The 27541-nt window shown below is 54.8% G+C and overlaps 5 protein-coding genes across 6 annotated transcripts; 3 read left to right on the forward strand and 2 right to left on the reverse strand.

Moving 5' to 3' along the window:
* The first annotated feature begins 1535 nt into the window (after window positions 1-1535).
* PLTP (phospholipid transfer protein) lies at window positions 1536-11713 on the forward strand. The gene is made up of 16 exons (XM_059898502.1): window positions 1536-1678; window positions 2302-2412; window positions 2500-2599; window positions 3277-3405; window positions 3974-4129; window positions 5129-5192; window positions 5293-5356; window positions 6262-6353; window positions 7486-7662; window positions 7744-7803; window positions 9121-9285; window positions 9382-9449; window positions 10587-10629; window positions 10737-10800; window positions 10886-10962; window positions 11397-11713. The coding sequence occupies exons 2-16, from the start codon at window positions 2313-2315 to the stop codon at window positions 11526-11528; spliced, it is 1491 nt and encodes a 496-aa protein (XP_059754485.1). The 5' UTR covers window positions 1536-1678; window positions 2302-2312; the 3' UTR covers window positions 11529-11713.
* On the reverse strand, window positions 11645-18589 carry CTSA (cathepsin A). Of its 2 annotated transcripts, none has more exons than XM_059898503.1 (15): window positions 18494-18589; window positions 18089-18273; window positions 17409-17520; window positions 17093-17143; window positions 16916-17002; window positions 16531-16686; window positions 16102-16193; window positions 15647-15731; window positions 14982-15073; window positions 14822-14900; window positions 14595-14734; window positions 13427-13502; window positions 12635-12724; window positions 12356-12460; window positions 11645-12100 (listed from the first exon to the last, which is right to left on the reverse strand). In XM_059898503.1, the coding sequence occupies exons 1-15, from the start codon at window positions 18545-18547 to the stop codon at window positions 12017-12019; spliced, it is 1488 nt and encodes a 495-aa protein (XP_059754486.1). In that variant the 5' UTR covers window positions 18548-18589; the 3' UTR covers window positions 11645-12016. The 2 variants fall into 2 exon arrangements, with proteins under 2 accessions (XP_059754486.1, XP_059754487.1); XM_059898504.1 differs by lacking the exon at window positions 18494-18589 and adding an exon at window positions 18388-18487.
* A 32-nt stretch (window positions 18590-18621) lies between these two features.
* On the forward strand, window positions 18622-20718 carry NEURL2 (neuralized E3 ubiquitin protein ligase 2). The gene is made up of 2 exons (XM_059898505.1): window positions 18622-19670; window positions 20479-20718. The coding sequence occupies exons 1-2, from the start codon at window positions 18929-18931 to the stop codon at window positions 20592-20594; spliced, it is 858 nt and encodes a 285-aa protein (XP_059754488.1). The 5' UTR covers window positions 18622-18928; the 3' UTR covers window positions 20595-20718.
* Window positions 20719-20814: 96 nt separating this feature from the next.
* Window positions 20815-23250, forward strand: SPATA25 (spermatogenesis associated 25). The gene is made up of 2 exons (XM_059898506.1): window positions 20815-21719; window positions 22110-23250. The coding sequence occupies exons 1-2, from the start codon at window positions 21665-21667 to the stop codon at window positions 22637-22639; spliced, it is 585 nt and encodes a 194-aa protein (XP_059754489.1). The 5' UTR covers window positions 20815-21664; the 3' UTR covers window positions 22640-23250.
* Window positions 23251-23680: 430 nt separating this feature from the next.
* ZSWIM1 (zinc finger SWIM-type containing 1) lies at window positions 23681-26808 on the reverse strand. Its single transcript, XM_059898212.1, has 2 exons — window positions 26769-26808; window positions 23681-25784 (listed from the first exon to the last, which is right to left on the reverse strand). The coding sequence occupies exon 2, from the start codon at window positions 25635-25637 to the stop codon at window positions 24267-24269; it is 1371 nt and encodes a 456-aa protein (XP_059754195.1). The 5' UTR covers window positions 25638-25784; window positions 26769-26808; the 3' UTR covers window positions 23681-24266.
* Between the last annotated feature and the right edge of the window lie 733 nt (window positions 26809-27541).

The raw sequence follows: 27541 nt of genomic DNA on the forward strand, positions 1-27541 counted from the left end.
TTAATTTATTCTTGCAATAATCTAATTGTATCCATTTTAGGATGTGGAAATTGAGGCTTACAGCTGCTAAAGTAAGGGGTCCAAGGTCATACATCCAAGATTGACAGCCTAGGATTTGAACCCTTCGAACACAGTCGAAGCACTTAACTACTGGGCTGTAAACACTCACTTCCGACCTCCCACCCTGCCATGAACAGTCTCTGGGCTCCCCAGTAGTAGCCAAGGATTGTCTTTACCTCTAGTTTCCTGCTAAAGAGGGTTCATAATAATGCCAACCTCACAGGTTGTTAAGAAGATTAAACAGGGCTTCCCTGGTGGCGCAGTGGTTAGGAATCTGCCTGCCAGTGCAGGGAACACGGGTTCGAGCCCTGGCCCGGGAAGATCCCACGCGCTGCAGAACAACTAAGCCCATGCGCCACAACTACTGAGCCCGCGTGCCACAACTACTGAAGCCCGCGCACCTAGAGCCCATGCTCTGCCACAAGAGAAGCCATTTCAATGAGTCCGCGCACTGCAACAAAGAGTAGCCCCCGCTCGCCGCAACTAAAGAAAGCCCGCGCGCAGCAACAAAGGACCCAACACAGCCAAAAATAAATACAAACAAACAAACAAAAAATAAATAAAAGAAGATTAAACAAGTTAATCTGGATCTCGGGTGACCAACCATCCTGGTTTCCCTGGGACTGAGGGGGCTCCCTGGAAGGGAGACTTTCTGTTTCAAAATCTGGGAAAGTTCTGGGCAAATTAGGAGGAGTTGGTCATCATGCCTGGATTCGTGCTTTGTGCTAAATACATGTTCAACAGACATTAATCATCGTTTCTCCTTTCCGCTTTCATGCATTTGATAACAAAATGTTAGCAAGCACCCACTCTGTGTCTGTCCTAGGAGCTGGGAACACCGATAGGCAGTACACGTGCAGAGAACCTAGCTCCAAAGTCTCACCAAATATCCACAGTCCCTGGGGAAATGCCAAACCTCCCTCCAGGTGATTCCAGCAGTTTGTGTGCTGTCTTCCTGGGCTGGCAGTATTTGGATGAACCCCAGTGGGAGAGGTCCCTGGGCCCTTAAGGTCCGCAGGCAGTGACACAGAGACAGTGGGAGTGGGGTGGCCGTGGGGCTTCCCATAGTGAAACCTGGCAAGGAGAGGTACTGAGATGATTCTGGGTGGAAGGGAAGGAAAAAAACGTGCCTTGGGCATTGACTCTGTGGCTTGCCCTGGGCCTAAGAGGTAGTTCCTATTGTCACACACATTTTGCTGGATGAGGAAACTGAGGAGGAACCCAAGTGAAGTGTCTTGTCCAGGATCATGCAAGAGGAGATGGGTAACCGGAATTTGAACCAAGGTCCCAGCAAAGCAGGGATTACTGGGGTTGGGCGGGCCGACTTCTGCACTTCCCTCTCTCCGGCCGGGCTTGGGTCCCCCACTTGTCTTGACAACGGCCAGGCTTGTCACGGGGCTCCGTACAGCCCTCTCCACCCTCCCGGCTGCCAGCGTCCCGCCCCATTCCCTCCCAACCCCCGAGGGAGGAGGGGAGAGTGGGAGAGAGGAGGGGGGTCGGGGAGGCCCGTCTTTATAAAGGCGGCTGGAACAGCGCTGCCCGCCAGACCCCGCCGCCTGGATCCCCTGCTTTGCCCGCCGCCCCACGTGACCGCGCCGACCACCAGCTCCACCTTTTAGTGAGTTGGGGCTAGTCCCCATCCACCCCCAGACCCTCGCCCGGCCGCGTAGTCTACTGAACCCGGGGTGGGGAAGAGCTCCCCTGAAGGAGGGCGCTGAAATGGGGGGCACCAGGCAGAAGCCCGACGACAGGTATTTAGGACCTGGAGGAGCCGGGAGACCCGGGAGCCGGAGGTCGGGCCGGCAGCTTTCTCCCTTTGCTCCTCCGGCTCGGGGCCTAGGAGACCGCAAGCCACCCCCCAGGAATGCGCGTGCAGCCGTTCCCATGGTAACGTGCAAGCCGCGCCCGCCCGCCGCAGAGGAAGAGGGAGGTTGTTGTGGGGTGGGGTGGGGGGGGAGCTTGGTCGCCGGGAGGTCCACACTCGTCATGCGGTGGTTGCAAAAGCGAGCCGAGGAGGTCCCCTTCCTCTCCCCCGTGCCCCAAATCCTCTGGGAGCCAGAGCGCACGTCTCATGAGCCTCAGTTTCCGCGTCTGTCAAATGGAGGCAATATTATTGGTTCCAAGTTCCCCGAAGAGCTATCTCAAGCTTAACGATCCCGGCCAGCCCCCTCTTTTGGTTGGCCATCCGAGGAGTGGGTTTTAGAGGCCCGGATGACTCCCGCGATCCCACCCCACCCCCAGGCCCGCTCGCCATGGCCCTCTTCGGGGCCCTGTTTCTAGCGCTGCTGGCAGGCGCTCAGGCCGAGCTCCCCGGCTGCAAGATCCGCATCACCTCCACGGCGCTTGAGCTAGGTAAGACGTGGGGGCGGGCCGGGGCGGCTGTGGGTGGAGTGGCACCGGCAGCGGGTGCAGGAGCTAAGGGTCTCACTGCTGCTTCAGTGAAGCAGGAGGGTTTGCGCTTTCTGGAGCAAGAGCTGGAGACCATCACCATTCCGGACCTGCGGGGCCGAGAGGGCCACTTCTACTACAATATCTCTGAGTAAGTGGGGGCCGAGGGGACGGGGTCTTGGTAGGGGGCGAGGAAATACCTACGGAGTCTCGAAGACAGGAGTGCTGAGTGTAACGTGGGCGTGGCCAAATCGAGGAGGCTGGACTTAAGACACTGAATGAGGCCCGAAAAGATAAAGGCCTAGCGTGCCTACAGAGGCGGGACCAAGCAGGTGGGCGTGGCCTAAAATGTAGTAGGGACCAAGAAAAGTGAAGCCTAACCTGTGGAATTGAGGCTGGCCAAAGAGCTCCAGAGAGGCGGAGTCAAGAAAATTGCCAGTGGATGAGAGTGGGATGTAGGGCACCCGGGTGGAGCTAATGGGAGAGGTAAGAGGAACCGGAGATAAAGGCCTGTGGTTTAGGATAGTGGGGATAGGGTCTAGCAATCCCAGGGTAGGGGAGGGAAGGAAGTGCAACAAGACTTCTAAGAGAGGGGGTGAAGCTCACTTTTAACACCTGGGTCATGAGAAGTTAAGTCTCTGAGCCACCCAAGTCCAAGTTTTCGCCACCCAAGCACAGGTTGGGTACGTGAGGGGCAATGGAAGAATTCATTCTACCCACCGCATCTTCCCCAGGCCTGGACCGGAAGAGGAGGGAATGAATTTGCTGTGGTTGGGTGGGGTCCCCTTTTCTTGGTCCTGAATCTGACCCTGAGGTCTCCTCCCACAGGGTGAAGGTCATGGAGCTGCAGCTGACATCCTCTGAGCTCCATTTCCAGCCAGAGCAGGAGCTGATGCTACAGATCAACAATGGCTCCTTGGGGCTGCGCTTCCGGAGACAGCTCCTCTACTGGTTCTTGTGAGGACCTGGCACCCTCAGGGCAGTGGAGAGCGGTTCAGGAGGACTGGGGGTGCTGTGGACAATCCCTTAGCCTTTTTTTTTTTTTTTTTTTTCTGGCTGCGTTGGGTCTTCGTTGCTGCTCGCGGGCTTTCTCTAGCTGCGGCGAGCGGGGGTGACTCTTAGTTGCGGTGCGCGGGCTTCTCATTGCGGTGGCTTCTCTTGTTGCGGAGCACGGGCTCTAGAGCGCAGGCTCAGTAGTTGTGGCGCACGGGCTTAGCTGCTCCGCAGCATGTGGGACCTTCCCAGACCAGGGACCAAACCCGTGTCCCCTGCATTGGCAGGCGGATTCTTGACCACTGCGCCACCAGGGAAGTCCCCCTTAGCCTTTCTGAGCCTCAGTTTCCTCATCTGTACAATAGGGACAATCTTACCCAATTCATAGACCGTCTGGTATACTGTGCAGAAGTAAGTAAAGTCTTATTAAGAGCAGTCATGATGTAGGGGAGCGAGGAGGAGGGCAGTGAAGACTTGGTTAAGCTCTAAGCCGGAGTGAACATTAACCCCCCCACCCCCGCCCCCACCGCAGCTACGATGGGGGATATATCAACGCCTCCGCCGAGGGTGTGTCCATCCACACCGCTCTGCAGCTCTCCCGGGATCCCACTGGCCGGATCAAAGTGTCCAACGTCTCCTGCCAGGCCTCTGTCTCCAGAATGCATGCAGCCTTTGGGGGAACCTTCAAGTAAGCCCCGTCCCCAACCCCAGTGCACGCCATTTGAGACCCACAGCCCATCTGCCTAGTGCAACGCACAATGTGCAGGCTTGGGAGTCAGACTAACTGGGTCCAAATCTCAGCGCCACCACTTCCTGGCTGTATGACCTTGGGCAAGTCGCTGAAGCTCTGTAAGATGGGGATGGTAATAGGACCTATTTTATGAGCTGTGAGGACTGTTTATCTTAATCTATACAAAAATATTTAGAACAGTACCTGACATATAGTACGGGCTAGCCACTTAGATAAGAACCATTGTGAGGACCAGTGTACACAGTGGGCGTGTACTTGGTTCTCAGTAATTGGTAGCTCTTACTACTAATAACAAAAATAATAACATAGTTCCAGGTTTGGGGCTGAGAAGGGGAATTTGTGCTGGTTCTGGAAGAGGGTGGGGGAGAGAAAATGGTGGATTTATTATCTGGTGTTGGTCAATTTGGTCAATTTTTTATTTATTCAACAAAGTGTATGCCAGGCCCTGAGGATTTAGAAAGGAGCACAGAGCCTGACTGGAGGGACAAAACATTTGTCATTGGGGCCTTGAGAGAGGGACCAAGAAAGTACTCTGAGGGGGGGGGGGGGGTTCAGAGGAGGGTAATCCGGGAGGACTGCCTGGAAGAGGAAGCATCTGCACCCAGACAGGGAAATACATGACAGGAGCATTGAGGGTGTAAGGGAGGACATGAGTAAGCATATGGAGCTGAGGATGCTCAGAGGAGATTTCAGAAACTCTGGGTAGCTTCATTTGGCTGGTGGGGGACAGGGTGGGAGAGGAGGTCTTGAGAATCAGCCTGGAGAAGGGGATTTGAGCCCAAGTCATGGAAAACCTCCATCAAAGAGGTGGTAACTTAAGTCAAAGTAGGGGTATTCCCCCCACCCCCCACCATCTCTGGTCGCTGTGATTTTTCCCAGACCTGGGTTGGGGGTGGGGCAGGGTCTGGATTCACCTGGCCTCTCCTCTCCTCACAGGAAGGTGTATGAATTCCTCTCCATGTTCATCACCTCGGGGATGCGCTTCCTCCTCAACCAGCAGGTGTGGGCAGTGGCGAGTGGGGGGCAGGCGGTGTTGGGGGACAGTGGGGGTGGGCGTGCCCTCTCTTTCGAAGACCTTGACTCTGGCCCCCACCTCCCAGATCTGCCCCGTGCTCTACCATGCAGGGACCGTGCTTCTCAACTCCCTGCTGGACACCGTGCCTGGTGAGTTGGTGCGGGTGGGACCGAGAGCTCTGGGCCCAGCCTTGGAGCTGGAGTGGGGCTGGGGAGGAGGCTGGGTGCGCAGCTATCAGGTAGCACCTGAGTAGGCCCCTTCCAAGCCCTGTGATGGAATAGGCCTGGGTTCAAATGTGGCCTCTGCCTTCCTGCGTGACCCAGGGTAAGTACTCACTTTTCTCACTTGGTTTCCTTGCCTGGCTGAGGACCACTCCCCTGGGTTGCTGAGGGTTGACTGAAGGCATGGCTGTCAAGATCCTTAATATGTGCTTGCTGTTGGGGCCTGATTTGTGTTCATCACCGGGCACTTAATAGGAGCTCAATTAACGTGAATTCTCTTTTCCTAAGCTATGAGATCATCATGCCACATACAAGGGGCACGGGACAGGAAGGAGAAGGCAGGGGAAACCAGTGAGAGAAGGGAATCCCTTGCCATCTTGTTTAGTGACTTGATGAAACCTATGTACTGATAGTAGTAGTAGTAGTAATAACAACAACAACAACAACAACAATAATAATAGGGAGTTCCCTGGCGGTCGAGTGTTTAGGACTCAGCTTTCACTGCTGTGGCCCCGAGTTTAATCCCCGGTCGGGGAACTAAGATCCCGAAAATCGCCCAGTGTGACCACAAAAAAAAAAAAAAAAAAAACAAAAAACCAAAAAACAAAACAACCACAAAATCCCCACAATAATAATAATAGCTAACATTGTTGAGCACTTCCTGCACACCAGGCACTAAATGCCTTCCACGTAAAACTAATTTGATCCTCATGACAACCCTATGAGGGAAGTATTATAATCACCATTCTATGAATGAGCAACTGAGGCCCAGAGAGCTTAAGCACCCTGCCCAGCATCACACAGCTTTTCGTGACTCAAGCCCCTCCCCGCAGTGCGCAGCGCTGTGGACGAGCTCGTTGGCATTGACTACTCCCTCCTGAAGGATCCCGTGGCCTCCGCCAGCAGTCTGGACATGGAATTCCGGGTGAGCTGTCCGGCTGGTGTGTGTAACCAGACCCCCTCCTTCTGCCCTACGTTGCTGGTTTTAGGTCCCTAAAGCACAGCTGTGACACGGCCCCTCCATTGCTGGGGATGCAGTGGCTTCCCACTGGCTACAGAATCAGGTTCAGCTCCTGGGTCTGGCACTCAGCCTTGTTCATCTTGTCTGGCCCCAACTTTCTAACTTCATCCTGTTCCTCTGCAGCTACTAGTTCCAAAAAATGCCCTTCGCTTCCTACCTCAGGGCCTTTGCTCATGCCCTGTCTTCCCCCATCTTCCCTGAAGGAACTGAACATTCAGTTATAACGCACACAATCTCATTTCATCCTCTCACAACCCTGTAAATCAGGTAGTGACGTTATACTCATTTTAGGGATGTGGAGACTTGCTCAGGGAGGCGATGGCACCTGTCCAAGGCCACCCAACTAGTATGTGGCCATTACCATTGCTCCTCCCAGTGGAGTGTAGTAGAGTTTCAGAGCACAGACTCTGGAGCTAGAATGCCTGAAGGCCAGCTCCCAGCTCTGCCACTTACTAGCTGTGTGATCTTAAGCCAGTGGCTTAACCTTTCTGTGCCTGTTTCCTAATACGTAAATGGAAATAATACAGTAAGCAAAGATAATCTCGGGACTTCCCTGGCGGTCCAGTGGTTAAGACTCCATGCTTCCACTGCAGGGGGCACAGGTTCGATCCCTGGTCAGGGTATTAAGATCCCACATGCCGCATGGCAAGGCCAAACAATTAAGAAAAAAAAAAGAAAAGATAATCTCATGGGATGTTATGTGGATTAAAGGAGCTGGTCTAGGTAAGGGGCACAGAAGAATTACTGTGTATGTGTAGGCAGCAGCTGCCATCATTACTACCATCTAGTCTCAAGGCCCACTCGAGTGCTACCTCCTCCCTGAACCCTTTGCTGAGCCTCCCTTCTCCAGTCTGATGGGATTGCTCCCTTGAAGCACTCCTGCTTACCTTCCTTTCCATGCTTTTTGTGAAAAGTACCTGTTGAGTCCCCCAAGGACAGCAACCGGGTCCAACCCCCCACCATCCCCACAGAGCCTGGAGACATCTGGGTGCTGGGCTAGTCTGCCTTGGCCCTGACCCTGATCCTCCAACCCCAGGGGGCCTTCTTCCCCCTGGCCGACGGCAACTGGAGCCTGCGCAATCAGGCGGTGGAGCCCCAGCTGCCCGAGGAAGAGCGGATGGTATACGTGGCCTTCTCTGAGTTCTTCTTCGACTCTGCCATGGAGAGCTACTTCCGGGCAGGGGCCCTGAAGCTGTCGCTGGTGGGGGCCAAGGTATGCCAGCGTCTGTTTGTGGGATGGGCAAGAGGAGGCCTGTGATGGAGCTTCTGCCTTATCCCCAATTCCCTGGTCCAGGTGCCCCATGATCTGGACATGCTGCTGAGGGCCACCTACTTTGGGAACATCGTCCTGCTGGTGAGTGTCAGCGGGAGGTAGGAACCTGGCTGGGGGGGGGGGGGGCGGGGGGTGGGCACGCCATCCGCACACCCGTGATGGGACCGGTGAGGCAAGTAGAGCCCCCCAGTGGCAGCTGTGGAGTAGACAGAAGGCTTGGCCTCCTGCCTGTGGCCACATCCCCTCACCTGGCCAAGCCTGTTTCCAGGTCTGTGAAGGGGGCCTGCTGCTCCCGCTCCGTCTCCTTCACAAAGCCATGAGAAGGGTGGGCTGAGAACCCAAGCTCGGCCAGTGTAGGGGCTTTCACAGCGACTGATGTATTATCCTTTTTGCTTATCTTCCCTTGTTTAATGGGGAGTTAAAATTTTTAAAGAAATAGTTCAGTGATCATTAAAGGACCTGTCCTTGGTTCTACCTTGTAAATGATGGAGCTGAGATTTGAACCCAGATAGGAATCTGTGTGATTCCAAGTCACCTTGCCTCTCTCCTCTATACTATGCAACCTCCCAGAGTTGTCATGAGGATTAAATGCATTAATACATTTGGAGCAATTACAACAACAGAGGAAGTGCTCAGTCAACACCAGCTGCTAGGAATGCTATCCTTGTCATCATCATGATCGTGGCCAAGTGTTGTTAAGAGCATGGACTCTGTTGCCAGACTGCCTGGGTCTGAGTCCCAGTTCTGCAACTAAATAACAACTTGGACAAGTTGCTTAACCTCTGTGCCTCAATTTCCCCATCTCAAAAATGGGTGTAATTTAATACCTGCTTCACACAGTTATTGTGAGGTTTAAATGAGCTAACACATGTGAAGTGTTTGGTGAAAAGTAAGCACTTGGTCACTACACTACCTGTAGAAGAAATAGCTCAGCAGTTTCAATAAAAGAGGTATGGCAGGGAGCTTGAGATTTCTTTTTTTTTTTTGGCCATGCTGCGTGGCTTGCAGGATCCTAGTTCCCTGACCAGGGATTGAACCTGGGGCCATGGCAGTGAAAGCGCCGAGTCCTAACCACTGGACTACCAGGGAATACCCCGGGATATTTAACGCAAAGAGACTGTCCCGGAGGAGTCTGGATTGGAGATGGGTCCTGAATCCTGAGAACTCAGGAAAGCAGAAAGAGAAGGAAGGAGGCATTCCTAGAATGAGACATTCCCTTGTCTGAGCAAAGGCAGAGGCTGGACACAGTTCTGGAGGGTTCCGGAAGCCAGACCAGTCTTCCCATTTGTGTCTCTGGGCTCCCAGATGGTAGAGCCACCCCCTCATCCCCGTGGACTCACCAGGGAGGAGGACTTGACCCGTCTGGAACTTGACCTGTCCTCCCTGCTCTGTCCCCAGAGCCCGGCAGAGATCGACTCTCCGCTGAAGCTGGAGCTGCGGGTCACGGCGCCACCACGCTGCACCATCAAGCCCTCGGGCACCACCATCTCTGTCACTGCCAGTGTCACCATCGCCCTGGTCCCACCCGACCAGCCCGAGGTCAAGCTGTCCAGCATGACCATGGTACGGACACCAGGGTCGGGGCTGCGAGGGATCGGGGAGGAGGACTGCGGACACCCTTTGGGGCCGTAACACCACCCTCCCTACCTTCCTACACAGGAGGTCCGTCTCAGCGCCAAGATGGCACTCCGGGGGAAGGTGCTGCGCACACAGCTGGACCTGCGCAGGTGGGCGAGCCTGTAACCTCCCTGAGCCTCAGTGTCTTCTGGATAATCACACCTGCCCAAAAATACTGGGGAGCTAAAATCCAGTCATACCTATAAGCCACTGGAGAGCCGGGGTCTTGTTAATGCATAAAAAGTGTTTCATTTTAGTGTAGTTTCTCTGCATTCTCACCACCCAGAGGCAGCCAGAGCAGGTATTATGAGAGATGACGAAGCTGGCCCAGCAAGGTTAAATGACACGCCTACAGTCACACGGCAAAGTGCATGAGAACATGGATTTTGCACATCTTAGCTTTGTGATCTTAAAACAAGTCACTTTATCTTTCTGAGCTTCATTTTCTTCATGCATTAAATATAGAAAATAGTAGCACCTACTTTCCAAGGACGTGCCGTCCAATGTGGCAGACAGTAGCCACATGGGGCTATTTACATTTAATTACAATTAAATAGTTCCTCAGTTGCTCATTTCTATAATCACATGTAGCTAATGGTTACTGTGTGGACAGTGCAGATATAGAACATTTTACAGAAAGTTCTATTGGACAGCGTTGTTCTGGGGAGTTAAATGAGATAATGCAGGGTAGAGGTTAAGAGTCTAGATTCTGGAGGCAGGTTCTGCAGTTTGCCAGCTATGTGACCTTATGCAAATTATTTAATCTCTCTGGGCCTCATCTGCCTCCTCTATAAAGTGCAAATTGTAATAGTGCCAATTTCTTAGGGTTGTTATGAGGTGGCATTTTAAAATAGTTTAATAATATTTAACATGCATAGTATCTGGCAGGGAGTAAGCACTGAAAGTTTTGCTAAATAAACGTAAACAACACGTGTAAAGCCATCAGCAGAAGTCTAGCTTATAGGAGGTACTCCACAAATAAAAAGTAGCAGACTTGAAATTAAACAAACAAACAAAAAAAACTGGAAAAAAAAAGTAGCAGACTTGGAGAAAAGGCGACTCAAAGAGGGAGAAATGACTCACCGAAGGATACACACCTGGAAATTGGTAGAACCCCCTGGAAAGGTTTGTAGGTGTAACATCTAAGACGGAAACTCAGGGGCTTTGGGTGGGTAGGCCTGAGTGGCCTGGAGAAGGTGGAACTTCCAAGGGCTTGTGCCCACTGGACCCTTCTTTTTTTCCCACAGGTTCCGAATCTACTCAAACCAGTCTGCATTAGAGTCGCTGGCAGTGAGCTGGGAATGGGGGGGGGTGGGCCAGGGCTGGGGTTGAGGTGGGCAGCGAAGGCGAGCCCACCCTCTACGGGCTGCCCTGACTTCCTCCCTCCTCCCTCCCAGCTGATCCCACTGCAGGCCCCTCTGAAGACCATGCTGCAGATCGGGGTGATGCCCATGCTCAATGGTAGGGTTGGGGGAAGTGAGGAGGGAGGGGGAAAGGACAGGGGAGCCAGGTGGGCCCAGACTGAGCTGGCTGTTCCCACCCACAGAGCGGACCTGGCGTGGGGTGCAGATCCCACTCCCTGAGGGTATTGACTTTGTGCGCGAGGTGGTGACAAACCACGTGGTGAGTAGGGGTGCGATGGGGAAGGAGGGCAGAGCCTTCCCCTCCCTCTACAGCTCTCGTGTGCCCTCCGTGACCTGATCCTAGCTTCTCCCTTATCAACTGCCTCTTCTCATTTTAATCTTAACATCAGATTCCTCCAGCCCTTTGCACTGGCTGTGTCCTCACCTTGGAACACTCTTCCCTGATTCTACCCCCGGTGCCTACTAATCTTTCGGGTCTTAGCTAAGAGCTCATCTCCTCCAGGAAGCCCTCCTTGACCTCCACAGGCTGTGCTCCTGCAGCCTCTGTTTCAGCACCCTTCACAGGGAGTTATAAGAACCGCTCTGCTGCTCCACCTCTCCCACTAGATTGAGGCCAGGGACTCTTGCCTCCGTCTCTAAACCCTGCTCTCGGTAATGGAGTGAAGAGACTCCCTTCTCTGCCTCCCTGCGCAGGGTTTCCTCACCATCGGGGCTGACCTCCACTTTGCCAAAGGGCTGCGAGAGGTGATTGAGAAGAACCGGCCTGCCAACACCAGGGACCCCCGAGCACCCAGTGCCCTGCCACCCTCCATGGCAGCTGTCTGAGTCCTCAACCCCGACCCTGGCAGCTGCATTCAGGACTCCACCGTCTCTCATCCCCTCCCTCACCCCGTCGCAGCCTCTAGTGTCCTCTAACCCCCAGTGCCACAGAGAAGATGGGGTTTTAAGCTGTACCCAATTTAATTCCATAATCACAGTCAATCCATCAATTACAGTCCGTCCACCCTCCCCGTGGGCTGTCCTGAGCTCTGTTGTGTTCCTGGGATGCAATCAGTGCATTGAGGGCATTCTTTAAGCAGGGAGGGGGCCAGTCCTCACCCCAGTGAGTTATAAAGTGCAAACTCCCCCCAGACTGTATATGTGAGGCGCTGGGGCCAGGTCTAGGATGCACAGGGCTGTGGAGGGGGGTGGGGGCAGTTCTGGAGGCAGGGATCTGCCCCACAGGGGCATTTTGCATAAAGGAGGACCCCCCTTCTGGCAGGAGAGGCTGGGAAGGGCTGGATCAGGCAGTTGGGGGCTGCTCCCCGTGGTCATCAGTATGGCTGCTTATTCAGGAAGCGGGAGAACATGGTGAGGGCAGCCTGGGGCTTGTCAGTGGGGACCATGTGTCCGGCACCCTGAAGGGCAAAGCTTTGTGAGATTCCTTCCCTGTACAACCCCTGCCCTGGGGTGCTTCTTTCATCCTACTGGACCCCTCTAGCCAGTGGCCTTCCTGCTCCCCCAATCCATGTTTTTCCCATCTTCCCCCCGAAAACTTGCCCTTCCACGGGCCAGATGGTAACCCAGCATAAAAGGAGGTCAGAAGGAAAGGACAGACGGGTCCTGGCCCCTCCCCTCCAGCCCCCCTAGTCCTCACCAGGCCCAGGCCCTACCTTGATGGTAAGAAAGGTGATGTGGGAGAACTCCTTCACGAAGCCAGCGATCTGCTCCCCGCCGTCCCCGTAGTCCACCAACCAGGGCCGGCGCTGTACCTCCATCTGCCCCACCAGGAAAGACTTAGCAGCCTGTAGCTGCCCCATCATCTCTGCTCACAGCCACCAGCAAGACCTCAGGGACCGGGAACTCCTCCAGGTTTGCCCCCTCTGTCTGCCAGAGCCACGCTGCACTACCCCTGTACCGGCCCAACCCCGGGGCTGGGACCCCGGCCTCACCTTCTGGTTGAGGGAATCCACAAACCACTCATCTCCCATGAAATTGCAGGCCATGTCCACATCTCCGTTGTATAGCAGGATCCGGTATTTCTGAAGCAGGGCAGGGGAAAAATGGGGGGTTTGGAATAAGCCCAAACCCCAGCCCTTCCCCGGTTCAAGCCCTACCCCTCAGGGAATTCAAGAGGCCCAGCTAAATAGCATAAACCAGGAAACACTTGTGTTTTCTGACCACTTCCTACCTGCCCAGTGCTCTGCTAAATGATTTCCCTATGAAGGTAGTAGATACCATCAGTAACCCCATTTTATGGATGGGGAAATCAAGTCTCAAGATATATGGGAAACTTGCCCAGAGTCACCTGGCTAGTAGGCTAGTAAAGGGACTTGTACTCAGGCAGTCTGACCCCAGAGCCCACGCTCGAACCACTGTGCTGTACAGAACCTGGTCCTACCCCGGCTCTGCCAGTATCTCCTAGGTGACCTTGGACAAGGCCCTCTCCCACCTCAGACCCCAGTCTGCCTCTCTGTAACATGATCTGACTAGCTCTTCTCACCCTAACGGCTCCTTGGCTGATGCAGACCTCTCTGCCCCCTCTAGCAGAGCAGCATAAGGTGGGGACAGAGCCAGGTTCAAATCCTGACCCTGCTGACCACAGGACCTAGGGCAAGTGACTTCACTTCTTGGAGTTTCAACTTCCCCTGTCCTGAGTGGCGCCCTGAAGGAGCCCCCGCCTCGCCACACTGCTCCAGGGTCCTGAGGCTGCTGGTGGACCCAGCTGTGCTGCCCCCACTCACCTGTGCGGCCAGCAGCTTCAGGTACTGGGAACACATGGTTTGGTAGAGACGGCGGTACTGGATATTCACCAGGAAGCTGCAGGAGCACGCGGGCAGGAAGACCAGGTCCAGGTTGGGGGAGAAAAAGGGACAATAGATCAGATGCCCTCCCCTACCCCCTGCTATTCCCAAGCTCCAGCCTAAGAGGCTGATAGCTGGGATTCAGTCCCTCCTTGGGCATGTAACCTCTCTAGGACTTATCTAGATGGCGGGGGCGGGGGAGGGCTGGAATTCAGAGGTCCCCAACTCTCCTCCATTTAGAAATATACAGGGACACTTTGTTACAATGGCTGGGGTGCAACTGGCATTAGTGCATAAGGGCTCGTGCTGACCAATCAGAATGGACCTGAGTGGCCCCTGCTGTGCCAGGCGTCACCCTCTTACTTGTAGGAGTCATAGGAGATGTGGGCAGCTAAGGTGGTACTGGAGTCAGGGAGGGGCTGGGGATGGGAGTGTCTTTTTACTAAATACCATTTAAGTAATTGATATTTTAACAACCAATGTGGCTACTTAAGAATGAAGTAGCTGGGACTTCCCTGGTGGTCCAGTGGTAAAGAATCCGCCTTCCAATGCAGGGGACGTGGGTTGGATCCCTGGTCGGGGAACTAAGATCCCACATGCCTCGGGGCAACTAAGCCCGTGCTACAACTACTGAGCTCGCACGCCTCAACGAGAGAGCCTGCCTGCTGCAAACTACAGAGCCCACGCGCCACAACTAGAGAGAAAGAAGCCCGTGCGCTACAACTAGAGAGAAGCCCATGCACCGCAACGAAGACCCGACACAGCCAAGGATTACAAAAAAAAAAAAAAAGAATGAAGTGGCTGGGGGGATTCCCTGGAGGTCCAGTGGTTAGGACTCCTGCGTTTTCACTGCCAAGGGCTCGGGTTCAATCCCTGGTTGGGAACTCAAAAAAAAAAAAAAAAAAAAAAGAATGAGGTGGCTGAATATCAATCAACTTCAGGGTCAGGGACCTTGAACATCCTATTGTACAATTCACTGTCACACCCCGAACGCCCTCTGTGTCCCCATTGAGAAACCCTAGCCAAAGGATCTCTGGGAACCTTTCTGATGCCCACGAGTCCCAACAGCCCGCCATCCCCCAGGCCACGAGCGGTCACAGAAACTCACTTGCACACGTCCCAGCGGGGCAGCTGCTCGGGGATGTGGAGGGCCTTCCGCACGAGAGGGTAGTTGAGGTAGGTGGAGGCGGCTGTGGTGTTGGTGCAGGGGGGGTCCAGGCGCACCTTTCCCGCATAATGCAGCAGTGCCTGGGGGCGCACAGAGGGTCAGGATCTTCGCTTCCCTGCCCTGTCCCTCCCCACCCTGCTGGGAGGTAAGCGTGGGCCCTTGCACACCTGACGCCACGTCCGCTTGGGTGGCAGGCGAGTGAAGATGTTGCCCAGATCCTGGATCACGACGGTGTCCTTCTCGTACCTGCAAGCGAGGTCGGGGGATGAGTGCCTCAGCCTCCAGATGGGACTGGGGTTGGCCCAAGGGACACACGGCAGGGCCCACCTTGGATGGCTGGGCACCCCCCCAGCACATGGAGCGTAGAGGTTGTAGACGTTGAGGCCAGAGCTGCCCACGATGTGGGACACTTCCTGAAGCTGCAATGACACCCCAAAAGCCACCATGCTTTACCGAATCCTGGCCTCCCCATGACCTCCCCAACAGCGCCCCAAGATTTATTGCTCTCCTACTTCGCTTGGTCACTACCCTTCCCCCCCTTTCTTCACAGGCAGGGAAACTGAGGCTCAGTGGAAGGAATCTGCTAGTCCCGGGTCCAAATCCTAATGCCTCTACTTCCTAGCACTGTGACTTCAGGCAAGTGACTTCAACATGCTTGGCCTCAGTTTCCTTATCTGGAAAATGTGCCTAATACCATCTCCCTTGAAGGAGACTCTTGAAGATGGAACAATCCACACTGCCATAGTTGAGCACAGTCCTGGCACATCACAGACGATGGATGAGTGAGAAGCCCTTTCCCCTCACAAGGAAGTCACAGGAAGTGGTGTGGAAACACATCCATACTCATGTGTCCCAGAGAACGTCGAATTGCTGAAGGGTGCAGGATAGGAAACAACAGGGGGATGGGGGGGGGAGGAGTCCCCAAAGGGGATGTGGTCCCCTTCTCAGGATGGGGGCTGTCAGGGTGACGGAGGGCAGGGGCAGAACCTCACATTGGTCACGCATTCTGGGTCTTTGTTGTCGTAGAAGTTACACTTGTTTTGAGAGCAGCAGTGGGTCTGGAGGGAAGACCAGAGCCTGTAGGAGATGAGTGAGATTTGCTGAGGCCCATGGTGGGCAGAGAAGGCGAAAACCCCATCTTCTCAACCTCCCATCACGGCCTGGACCCAAGGAACCTAATCCCAGGGAACAAGGACATTTATCACAGGGCGTGGTATGTAGCTCCCAAACCTGGCTGCCCTGGGCCATGCTGCAGCCCTCCTTCGTCCCTGTACACTCTGATGTCTGTGCTTTGGCCTTTCAGCACCAAAACCTTTCTAATAAACCCAGCCCCCACCTTCTGCTCATCAACCAGGGTAGGACCCAGGATATCATGTGCCTGGAGGACAGACCTGAGGTCCCATGACCTGCCACGCCCCAGACATTGCCCAACGGTCCCCTCCCATACCTGTTTCCCAGAAGGCCATGGTAGTAGGCGAAATAGACCAGGGAGTTGTCATTCTGCTCATAGCAGGAGAGTCCATTGCCCACAGCCAGCCCCTGTGAAACACCCAGGGCGTCAGCTCATCTGGACGGTGAGGAAGAAGAGCCTCCCTTGACCCGCACCCAGACCTGCAGCAGTCTGGAAACTGAAACCCAGGCTGGTTTGTGGGAGTGGGTGGGTGGGGGAGGCCACTCAACGTGAAGAATGGAGCTGGCAGCTTGATGAGTAGGCCCCCTGTTGTGGAAGGCACACAGGCCGGGGAGAGGCCAGCTAGTGGCAGGGATGTTATGAAGGAAGGCTGGGTTGCAGTGGAGGCGCTGACCTGTTTGACCTTGCTAACCACAGGGCTATGACCCCAAGATGCCTCCCTTCCCTCCTGCAGCCTCCCTGCACCTGAAGGTTCATGCTGGGGTCCTGCATGACCAACACTGCCAGGGTGGGGATGTAGACGCCGGCGTAGCTCTCTCCCGTCAGGAAAAGCTCGTTGTCCTTGTATTCCGGGAAGAGGCCGAAGAAATCTTTAAGGGCTTCAAAATTGCTCTGGGCCACCTGGGGATGGCAGGATGGAGGCAATCGGGAAGTGCTGGGGTTTGAGCTAGAAAGAATCTCAGAGATAATGACACCAACGCACCCTGTTTGTGCAACAGGATGTGACTTGTCCAAACCACACCACCTAGCACGCAACAGAGCCATGGATGGACTCCAAGGGCATGCTCTTTCTCTCCCCACATCATGCCACCCAGCAAGGCTGGGGCACGTGGGCAGGCAGCAGACTCACCTCGGTGTCATTGGTTGCATAAGACTTGTCATCGGAGTAGGAAAAGCCCACCCCAGCTGGGGACTCGAGGTATAACACATTGGCAATCTACAGGGGAAGTGGAAACGGGCTAAGGAAGGCTCCCCACCCCATCCCAGTGCCCAGACACCCCCACAGGACCCACAGCGGCAGCGATACCAGGTTCCAGGAATAGGGGTTGTACTCCAGAGTGGCACCGTCTGGCTGGATCTGCGGAGGAAAGAGATGGCTAAGTCCCGAGAGCCAGCTGGGGGTAGGGAAAGGGCCACCGTGCTGAGTACTGTACAATCGGGCAAAATCCCTGAAAGGTACTAATAGTCAAGCCAATGGTACAGATGAAGAAACTGAGGCTCAGGAAAGGGACACATTTTCAGAAGATCACAAAGTCCTTTTCTCCCTCTTCCCCACTTTTTTCCTTTGGGAACTGTCCCCTCCCTGCCCCTTACCAGGGGTTACTGAGCTGCTTTCCACTCACCAGGAAGGGGCCGTGCTCGGTGAGGAGGCCGTCTAGGGAGCTACAGCCCGGCCCTCCATTGAGCCACAGCACCACAGGGCTGCTCTTGGGATCCTTCTGGGACTCCACAAACCTGGGAGGGAGTCAGGCTAGGATGGGTGCAGGCGGGGGGAGGGCTCCTTACAGCCCTCCCTGCTCCCAGGCTCCTTCAGGGTCTTAAGAACCACCCTCCCTACCCCACCCCCACCCCCGCCCAGGCTTCCCTGGTGGCGCAGTGGTTGAGAATCCGTCTGCCGATGCAGAGGACAAGGGTTCGATCCCTGGTCCGGGAAGATCCCACATGCCACGGAGCAACTAAGCCCGTGAGGCACAACCACAGAGCCTGTGCTCTAGAGCCAGCGAGCCACAACTACTGAGCCCGCGTGCCACAACTACTGAAGCCCGCGCGCCTAGAGCCTGTGCTCCACAACGACAGAAGCCACCGCAATGAGAAGCCCGTGCACCGCAACGAAGAGTAGCCCCCGCTCGCCGCAACTAGAGAAAGCCTGCACGCAGCAACGAAGACCCAACACAGCCAAAATAAGTAAATAAATAAAATAAATTTATATTTTAAAAAAAAGAACACCCCCCTCCCTATCATCTCCCCCGGTGGGCATCGCAGTGTCCCTCCCAACCCCGCCCTGGGAGGCAGGGCTGCAGACCAGTAGTGGAGGTGCTTGGAGCCGGAGCCTCTGAGGTAGCCAGAGTACTGGCGGAAAGACGGCTGCTTGGCCAGCCCTGGCAGGTACTGGATCTCGTCCTGGTCGGGGGCTGCCTCGCTTCGGGGCGCCCAGGAGAGCAGCAGCAGCGGCAGGAGGAATGGCGGCGACAGCGCGGCTCGGACCATCTGCAGCAGGAAGAGGTGCCGGCTGTTTACTCGCTCGCTCGCTGCTCAGCCGCCCCTGGGGAAGAGCTGGCGGCTCATCGGCGAGGGAAGCCCCGGCCCAGTCCCAGCTCCCACCCGCTGAGCTTCCTCCGCTGCGCCGCGCCGCGCCGCGCCCCGCCCCGGGGGCTCCTGGATCCCTTCCAGCCTCCGTGATCCCTTCCAGCCTCCGGATTCCCCTCACCTCTGCTCCCTCGCGTCCTTGCTCTCCCGGAGGTGGCCCGCGACTGGAAGTCATGTGTACTGCGAGTCACGTGTGCTCCAGCGTCATGTGACAGTCTTCCTCCTGCCCATCCCGCCCCCTGGTTCCTGAGCACCCGGAAGACGCAGGGGGCGGTGGCGGCGGTGGTCAAGCCAGGTGAAGGTCAGTGGGCCTCGCAGGTCGTATCCCGGGCGCCGGCGGTCAGATGACCCAGGTGTGGATGGCCAGGATCCTCCAGCCTCCCGGGGACTCCGTTCTAAGCGGGATGGCTGAGCAAGCGGCGCTAGGACCCCTGGGCAGAGCCTCGGGGAAGGGAGTCAGGGGGGCAGTACCTTACATGGTGCCCCCGCCGTCACCATCTGAGCCCGCTGCCCAAAATAGCCCCCGGCGCCCGCTGGCCTGCCTCATGGCTGGGAGATGGCTGCTGCCTCCGACCCCGTGGAACTGGGTGCGCCCTGGGGACCCGCGCGCCCCGAGCCCCCTCCCACCCGCTTCCACCCGGTACACGGTGCCAACATCCGCGTGGACCCCTCCGGGACGCGGGCCACACGCGTGGAGAGCTTCGCCCACGGCGTGTGCTTCAGTCGCGAGCCGCTGGCCCCCGGCCAGGTGTTCCTGGTGGAGATCGAGGAGAAAGAGCTGGGCTGGTGCGGGCACCTGCGCCTCGGCCTGACTGCGCTGGACCCCGCCAGTCTAGACGCCGTGCCCGAGTTTTCGCTGCCCGACCTGGTCAGCCTCGGCCACACCTGGGTCTTCGCCATCACGCGCCATCACAACCGCGTGCCCCGGGAGGGCCGCCCGGAGGCGGAGGCGCTGGCCCCCAGCTGCCCCCCACCCCTCCTGGTGGAACCGCATCTGTGCATTGAGCAGTTTCGCATTCCCCGCGACCGCCTGGTGGGCCGCAGCCGGCCCGGGCTGTACAGCCACCTCTTGGACCAGCTCTATGAGCTAAACATGCTGCCTCCGACCGCGCGCCGGAGCCGCCTGGGCGTTCTCTTCTGCCCGCGCCCCGACGGCACGGCTGACATGCATATCGTCATCAACGGCGAGGACATGGGCCCCAGCGCCCGGGGGCTGCCAGCCGCCCAGCCCCTCTACGCAGTGGTGGACGTCTTCGCCTCCACCAAGAGCGTGCGCCTGGTCCAGGTCGAGTATGGCTGTAGGTATCCCACACCCTGGGCAGCGACCCCTCCTGGCCCAGTGTCGGGACAGGAACCTGCTAGGACTCCTGAACCAGGTAGCAAGGCCTTGGTTTGTCCAGCATTATTTTAGAAGTTGGGGAATCTGACTTCAGATTCTGCCTCTACTTGTGATCTTGGACAAGTCACTTTCCCTGGCTCTGGGCCTCAATTTACCCATCTTGGCTGTGATTGATTAGGATGCCCTCTAACTCCCTTTCTGGCTTTGCCAATATTTTCTGCATTAACCTAGGGCATGAATTCTACACCGATTTTAGATTTTGGTCCTCTTTGAGAATTATGTGCCCTTTTATTAGACAAATGCTCATCGATTTGGGCATACCAGTTTAAAGGCATCACTTTTAAACCCCATGTGAGAGCTTCTTAATCCTGAGGTCTGGTTCACGATAGCCCTGTTAAGCCTTTTATTTATACATCTGATGACGTTTTACGAATACAGTGAACGAGAACCCTCTCTGTGTCGGGCCTGTGCTGGAGGCTGGGGGTTGCACAGGTTAATCAGACACCACTCCTGCCTCCAGAAGCTGCTAAGCGAGGGGGAAGGGAGCAGGATGGGTGCTGTAATGGAAATAGGGCTGCAGAACTGGGAAAGTGTTGTGAAAGAGGTGCTTATCTCAATCATGTGAATAACCCCATGCCAGGCTGGGCCTGGAGAGTGAAGGGACTTGCCCAAGTTAACGACAAAGAGGGAACCAAGACCTAGATCTAGGTCTCAGCCCCGACCCCACCCTCGCCTTCCTTTTGCCTTTGACAACCTTCTTTCCACAGTGCCGTCCCTGCAGACTCTGTGCCGCCTAGTGATCCAGAGGAGTGTGGTGCACCGGTTGGCCATTGATGGGCTCCACCTGCCCAAAGGACTTAAGGATTTCTGCAAGTATGAGTGAAGGCCTGCAGCCACCCTGGAGCAGGGCCACGTGAATGCATCCTGGCCCCAGAGGTGTGGTTGCCCTGAAGCTGGCCATACTGATACCAGCCAGGATGGAAATAAACACAGTCGTTGGTGATGCAGATCCTTGGAGGGTCTCCTTGCCCCTGAAGCCTGTGAGGGGCACTTCTTTTAGAATCACTGGGGGTCAGCAGGGCAGGTGAGAGAATGAGAGAGCATTTTGACATCACCTAGACCAGTGGTTCCTAGCCTGGCTACTCTGTATCTGGGATACTTAGATTACTGGTGCCCCAGACCCCATCTCTGGAGATTCTCATTTGATTTGTCAAAGGATGAGGGCTAGACATTGTTTTTGTAAAAGCTCCCCTAGAGATTCTAAGGTACAGCCAGGATTGAGAAGCATTTCCCTAGAACAGAGGTCTCAAGTTTGGCACATGTTATAACCACTTGAGGAACTTTGAAAAAATACTGCTAACTGGGATTATGATTTAATTGACCCTGGGATAAGTCTGGGCATCAGGATTTCTAAAAGCTTCCAAGAGCATCTAATGTGCAGCTTGGGGTGAGAACCAGTGCCCTAGACCAAGTACTTCATTTCACAGATGGGAACCTGAAGCCCAGAGATGGGAATGTATTTGTCCAAGGTCACACAGCAAATGAATGAATGCAGAGTATTCCTTCTCTCACCCTACAGAGCACAAAGCACCAGACTCCTTTAATTGTATCGCTGATCATTTGCTTCCATACAAATGATCTTATTTGACCCTCATAACTTCTGGTGAGGTAGTGGGCAGTCATTACCCCCATCTTACAGCTGAGGATGTCAAGGAACAAAACTGTCCAGGTGACTTGCCCAAGGTAAAGGCAAGAACCTAGAATGCCCAGTTCCTGGTCCAGTGCTCTTTTAACACTATCCATTGTCATGTACACGTTCTAGAATGAACAGGTCAATGAGCTGGGTTCCAGGTGTAAAAGGGAGGGACTATGAGGTGACATTCTAGAAGGGCGGAGAGGGTAGGACAGGAGGCAGACGACTGTTCCCTCACAAACAGGGGCTTTAGAGCAGCCATGTCCTACTTCATGTCTCCACAAACTCATCCAGGTCTTCTGCCTTCCGGCCAAGGTGAGAGGGGGCTCCTGGAACTGGAGGGTGTACTACAACTTCCCCTGAGAACCTGCTTCCTGGCTCTGGGGAGGTGGAGGTTCTGCTGGGCATTTTTGGGCTGGACCTGGAGTCAATTCTCTTGGAAGAAAGCTATTCCAGAAGTCCTTGCCAATAGCTACCCACTTGCTCATTCATTCATTCAGCAAACACTTCTCCATCACCTGTCTGCATTAGGGACTGCCTGGGGCTGTGGCTATGAGTAAAACCTAATTCCCAACCACTGGACAGCCCTCTTGGGCTGGGATTAATTGCCCCCAATCCCAGTGCTCTGCTCCTATGCCCTGCCCCTCAGAGCCTCCTCCTCAAAGAGACCAAGAATAACATTCCATCCCGTTCCTGTCTCTGCAGGTGGGGCTGCTTCTCTGGGCTCATCCCTTGGCCTCTATAGTCCTGTAGAGCCAGTGGTGGTGGCCTCTGGTGGACAAGGGCCACTGAGCCAGAAAGCTGAGCAGGCGACACCCGTTGCCCAGGCCTGGGGCCCGGCCCTGGCAGTGCCAGAAGCCAGGGGCTGCCCTGGGGGGGCTAGCTGGGAGCCACTGCGGCGGAAGGAGTACAGCTGGTACTGCCACAAGTTCCCCCACGCGAGGCAGCCGGAGAGCCTGGGCTGGGAGGATGGCTGCTCCAGAAGCAGAGCTCCCTACCTGGGTGGCCCCAGCAGGCCTGGGCCCCTGCTGTGTGGGCTGCCCTCTGAGGCAGGAGGGAAGGAGGCCGGCTCCCAGCCCGACATCTGCATTCTTACCTTGGCCATGATGATCGCTGGCATCCCCACCGTGCCTGTCCCAGGCCTACGGGAAGAGGACCTGATCCGGGCAGCTCAAGCTTTCATGATGGCCCATCCAGAGCCAGCGGGGGCTGTGGAGGGGGCACGGTGGCCCTAGTGAGATCCCGGAGGGGCCAACCTCCTGGCTCCTGCTTGCAGCGGGATGAAATAGCACCAGACACATAGGGTGGCTTCTCCGTATGGTTTTTGGGCAGGCAGGGTCGGTGGTGTCTATGGCAGGGATGCAGATAGGGTGGTGGTTTGAGCCACTCTGACAAACACCAGCCCATCAGGGCCCAGACCCCAGGAAGTTTCCAGAAACCGTTAAGCCAGGCCATAGGTCTTGTCAGATTGGTTACAATGAAAATTACCAAGGTAGGAGGCCCTGCTTGGGGAGTGGAGGCTTCTTTTTGTACTGTTTTGGTACTTGATCAAAAGTTCTTGGGCTTCCCTGGTGGCGCAGTGGTTGAGAATCTGCCTGCCGATGCAGGGGACACGGGTTCGAGCCCTGGTCTGGGAAGATCCCACATGCCGCGGAGCGACTGGGCCCGTGAGCCACAACTATTGAGCCTGAGCGTCTGGAGCCTCTGCTCCGAAATAAGAGAGGCCGCGATAGTGAGAGGCCCGCTCACCGCGATGAAGAGTGGCCCCCACTCGCCGCAACTGGAGAAAGCCCTCACACAGAAACGAAGACCCGACACAGCCAAAAATAAACATAATAAATAAAAAAAAAAAAAAAAAAAAAGAATAGTAACCTCTAAAAAAAAAAAAAAAAAAAAGTTCTTGTACAAAGCCCTAGGCAATGTGACTTTTCCTCTTGCCTTTTGTTTCTCACCCTGCTGAGGGCAGGTGATAGGACCACAGGCGAGGAAGGAAAATAAACTCTTATTTGAGCACCCACTGGGCATCAGGCCCATTACATGCCCACTCACCTTTAATCTTACCGGTGCTCTGGGGATCTCCATTTTTACAGATGAACAAATTGAGGCTTAGAGAGGTGACGTGACTTAAGTCGCATAGCTAGTAAAAGGCAGCACCAGGCCTCAGAAATCAGACAGGGAAGATACCAGGATTTGTATGTAATGTCAGACTCCAAAGTCTATTCTTTCCATAGTATTTCCTAAACTGCTTTCTACAAGACAAAACACTAGACAAATGCTAAAATAGACAACATTCAACTTTAATGACCTCAGGATGGGGCAGGGTGAGGCGTGGTGAGGCTGGGAGCCTGGCTGAGCCGCTGCCTCTGGGGGCCTTTTCCTCTGTGGGTGAGGTGTCATCTCATGACTGGGGAAGCTGTTACCAAGTCCCGACCCTTGATCTCCATTCAGTGTCTTATCGCTTATCTTAGAGCAGGGGTTACCTGTTTTTATAAAGCCCTTGAGCTAAGAACGGTCTTTACCTTTTGAAAAGGTTGTTAAAAAGAAAAAACAAAAAAAAAAACAAACAAAAAAAAACCCCACACAACAAAAACAAAGAACCAGGAATATACAACAGAGGCTGTACATGGCCAGCAAGTCTAGAATATTTACTAGCGGGCCCTTTATGGGAAAGGTTTGCCGCCTCCTGTCTTAGGGAACTAGACACACTGTAGGTAGCAAGCTGCAGTGGAAGAGAAAACCTTGTCCTTCTTCCCTGGAAGGAGGGCCCGTGGAAGTACGACCGTGTGAATATGTGTGTGGGTGTGTGTAGGGGGGATGTGAGCAGATACTTTGCGGATGAGCACCTCTGGGCGTCTAGGGTAATCAGAGTTGGACCTGCTCATAAGGGCCGATCCAGCTGTCGGCCAGCTCGCGCAGGGTGCTGTACCGCCGTTCAAACTCCTCCTGACTGCAGTGCTGCAGGAGCTGACCCACCTCCTCTGTGAGGAGCGCCACGGCCAAGTGCTTATCCAGGGTCTCACTCCACTTGCTGCCCACGATGTCACCGAGGCTGGCAGCACAGCCTGCCGTCCACCCAGCTGGCAGCATGTCTGGCTGGAGCACCTGGCGGCGGGCACTGAGCATGGTGAGGATGTGGCGGCAGGGCAGACGGAAGGCCTGGTTAAAGTAGCAGCTGCAGCTGGCCGGGGTCTGGGGCTGCACCCTATGGGTGTCCTCCAGGATCTGTATGTTCACCTTTTCGGAACCAGAGCCGATGAGGTGCATGGATTTCTGGACCACGGCAAGCTCGCCCAGGCAGAGCTGGGCGGCCGGCCCCGTGCAGATGGCATTAAGGGAGTGTTGGATGCGGGCTTCTACCAACTGTTCCACTTTGGGGCTTTCGGGGCCGCCATCCGAAGGGGGATGATTGTTCGGGGGACTCAGGCCCAGGCTGAAACTCGCCTTGTCTCCTGAGTTCTGCTTCAGGTATTGGAGCAGGGCGGTCATGCCTTTTTCCACAGATGGGGTGGTGCCAAAGAACTGGCTGAGGACGTGGGCGGTGACCTCCAGGCCTTGGAAGTAGTGGCTGCTCTCGGCTCGGCTTCTCCAGCGGTGGGCCAGCCAGATGCGGTCGTTGAGCAGCCAGTGTGAGTGGAGCTCCGGCAGCTGGGCCGGCGGGATGCAGGTGCTCAGGAGTGTATACAACTTCCTCAAGTTTCCAGCTGTGGCCGAGCACATCGTGCTCTGCAGGGAGGTCAGGAGGACCCTCTCCACAGGCTGTTCGAGGGAGAGTTGATAGAACTTGCCCTGGAGGAACTTACAGATGTGGAAGGCTGAGAGCAGGACCTCAGCTGTGGGGAACTCCATAGTGAGGGTGGGCAGCAGGAGGAAGTGGGGATCCACCAGGATGGTACAGACTCTCTCCCATGCTGGGTTAAACTTCTTGAATACCTGGAACATCTGGGCCAAGCCTTCAGCATCCTCCTTGGCAGGAATGGCGAAGTAGACTGCCCGGGCAAGGTGACCCTCCAGCTGCACCCGCGGTCCATCCACCAGGAAGGTATATAACACCTTGCCCCTTGGGTTATAGGTCCGGTGGATAAATAAGATTTCAGGAAAATGGGCAAAGACCCCCTGCATAAAGCAGCTTTGATAGTTGAGGGCGTCTAACTGGGCAGTCTTGCTAAGCTGATAGAGCAGCAGAGGTGGGCTTGGGTCCTCAATCAGGAGCTCATTCAGCATTGTCAGGGCCATGGGGGAGATGGGAGATGTCTAGATGCCAAGGTCAAAATATCTGCTCTGCGAGGCTGCTGTATGGAAGGCTCTCACTCTCTCTCAAGCTCCAACTAAGTTGAGGCTTGAGGCTGACTGTAGTTCCCAGATCTTGCTCCAAAGATGGGCCTATGGAGAGGAACAGAGGTTTAAGGAGACAGTAGGGGCTTGGCTCTTCAATTATGCATCCAGACAACATTTTATTGCTGATACTATGTATCACCACTGTTCAGGGGGATATGCAACAAACATGTAAACAAACAAGGATATATCAGATAATGAAGTTTACAAAGACCACAAAACAGGGTAATAGTAAGCTGGAGGAGGGAAGGATACTTTAGCGAAAGTAACCAGTGAAGTCCTCTCTGGGGGGTGGTTGGACGATGACTTGCAGCTGAGAGCTAATTGATAAGAAGCCAGCATGGAAAGATTTGGTTCCATGAGATTTAAATGAGTGTGAAGGCCAGAGCTGCCTCTTTTTTTTTTTTTTTTTCTCCTTTCCTTAAAGAGCATTTTAAATATTTGTATTGCACTTTATATTTACAAATTATTTCTTGGCCTCCATTCTTTCATTGGTCCTGGTATATACAAGAGAACTGCAATTGCCCCAAACTTGCTGGGTGATCTTGGGCAAGTCAGTGACCTCTCTGAGCCTCAATCCCTTCAACCATAAAACGAGGTTAACAGATGTTCATAGTCTCTTCTCCCTCTACGTAAATCCCTCTATTAACTGCAATACTATGTTCACACGTTTCCTCTATTTAGCCCCCAAACCGGGTTACTGTCTCCATTTTACAGATGAGAAACTGAGGCTCAAAGAGGTTAAGTGACGTGCCCACCATTACTCTATAAGTAGCTGGAAGCTGAGTCTTTGGCTCGGGATTCTGGCTGCTTTCCACGGTACCTGAGGTTCACAAACCAGAGACAGAGAGAGGATGTGGCCTCTGACCTCTCACCTCTAACCCGGGTGGGAGGATGTGGATGTCTGACGTTCCCATTCGGAGTCTGGCCGGAGCCAGAAGAGAAGTCAACCTCCCACCCCTTTGGGAGCTGTGTCATGGTGACTGCGGTCATCAGCTGCCTCACACCTCCACCCCTTCAGAATTTACTCACCCACAGCTTGGCTCCGTCGCCATTTCTCCCTATTTGACCCTGCCTCTGACTCTGACTGACCTCTGAGCTCACCAACCGCGGCGCCAGCTTCGCCGTGACTCTGGCCAATGGCCTGAGGAATTCGCTTTCGGTCTTTGGCGCACCGACCAACCGTAGCCCAAGGACTCGTGGGCGGGTGCCGTTACCAGAGTTACGAGGGGCCCGGCTGGCGGCAACCAATGAGAGCCTGAAAACACTAGCATCCTGGCGAGTCTGAGCGCTGAGGCTGAAACTTTGGAGCCTCACGTGTGGGAAGAGCACAGGAAGGGTGTGTTACTATGGAAACTCCCTCCGAAGCCAAAAAAAGAAAAAATAAATAGCAGTGTTTCACGGATTTTTTTCTTTTCTGGTCAAATTACAAAACCCCAGGAGGGTAGGAAGGGGTGCCTATGTAATGGTACAGTGTCTTCTGCCTTATGGGGAGACTGAGGGCCAGGTCTCAAATTCTGTTTCTCCAACAGGGGTCAAGGGACCCAACTCCTGGAATTAAAGAGACCCAGACCTTGAGAGAGCTGAACTCCGGTGTTGCCCAGCCCAACCCCCTCCAGTATTTTGCAGGCGAGCTCCAGCACAGCGCTGGGACTGTTAAGGTCATCTTTTGACCTCGGTTCCCATGAAGATGGCTCTTGGAAAGCTGGGTGGCTACCAGGCTTTAGGTGATTAACACTGCAAACTACCAACAACAAAAGTCTGTGTTGGTGCTTAAAACTGCATTGAATCTAGAGGGGAAATTG

The sequence above is a fragment of the Balaenoptera ricei genome, chromosome 15 (genome assembly GCF_028023285.1).
Source record: "Balaenoptera ricei isolate mBalRic1 chromosome 15, mBalRic1.hap2, whole genome shotgun sequence".
In the NCBI taxonomy this organism is placed as follows: domain Eukaryota; kingdom Metazoa; phylum Chordata; class Mammalia; order Artiodactyla; family Balaenopteridae; genus Balaenoptera; species Balaenoptera ricei.

Excerpts from the sequence above, each read along its gene's own strand:
- PLTP (XM_059898502.1), top strand. The coding sequence starts at position 2,313 with ATGGCCCTCTTCGGGGCCCTGTTTCTAGCGCTGCTGGCAGGCGCTCAG. Across the intron at positions 4,130-5,128 it reads GCCTTTGGGGGAACCTTCAA|GAAGGTGTATGAATTCCTCT; the intron begins GTAAGCCCCGTC and ends CTCTCCTCACAG. Across the intron at positions 6,354-7,485 it reads GTCTGGACATGGAATTCCGG|GGGGCCTTCTTCCCCCTGGC; the intron begins GTGAGCTGTCCG and ends CTCCAACCCCAG.
- CTSA (XM_059898503.1), bottom strand. The coding sequence starts at position 18,547 with ATGACTTCCAGTCGCGGGCCACCTCCGGGAGAGCAAGGACGCGAGGGA. Across the intron at positions 17,521-18,088 it reads TCCAAGCACCTCCACTACTG|GTTTGTGGAGTCCCAGAAGG; the intron begins GTCTGCAGCCCT and ends ACTCCCTCCCAG. Across the intron at positions 17,003-17,092 it reads ACCCCTATTCCTGGAACCTG|ATTGCCAATGTGTTATACCT; the intron begins GTATCGCTGCCG and ends CTTCCCCTGTAG.
- NEURL2 (XM_059898505.1), top strand. The coding sequence starts at position 18,929 with ATGGCTGCTGCCTCCGACCCCGTGGAACTGGGTGCGCCCTGGGGACCC. Across the intron at positions 19,671-20,478 it reads GGTCCAGGTCGAGTATGGCT|TGCCGTCCCTGCAGACTCTG; the intron begins GTAGGTATCCCA and ends TTCTTTCCACAG.
- SPATA25 (XM_059898506.1), top strand. The coding sequence starts at position 21,665 with ATGTCCTACTTCATGTCTCCACAAACTCATCCAGGTCTTCTGCCTTCC. Across the intron at positions 21,720-22,109 it reads TCTTCTGCCTTCCGGCCAAG|GTGGGGCTGCTTCTCTGGGC; the intron begins GTGAGAGGGGGC and ends CTGTCTCTGCAG.
- ZSWIM1 (XM_059898212.1), bottom strand. The coding sequence starts at position 25,637 with ATGGCCCTGACAATGCTGAATGAGCTCCTGATTGAGGACCCAAGCCCA.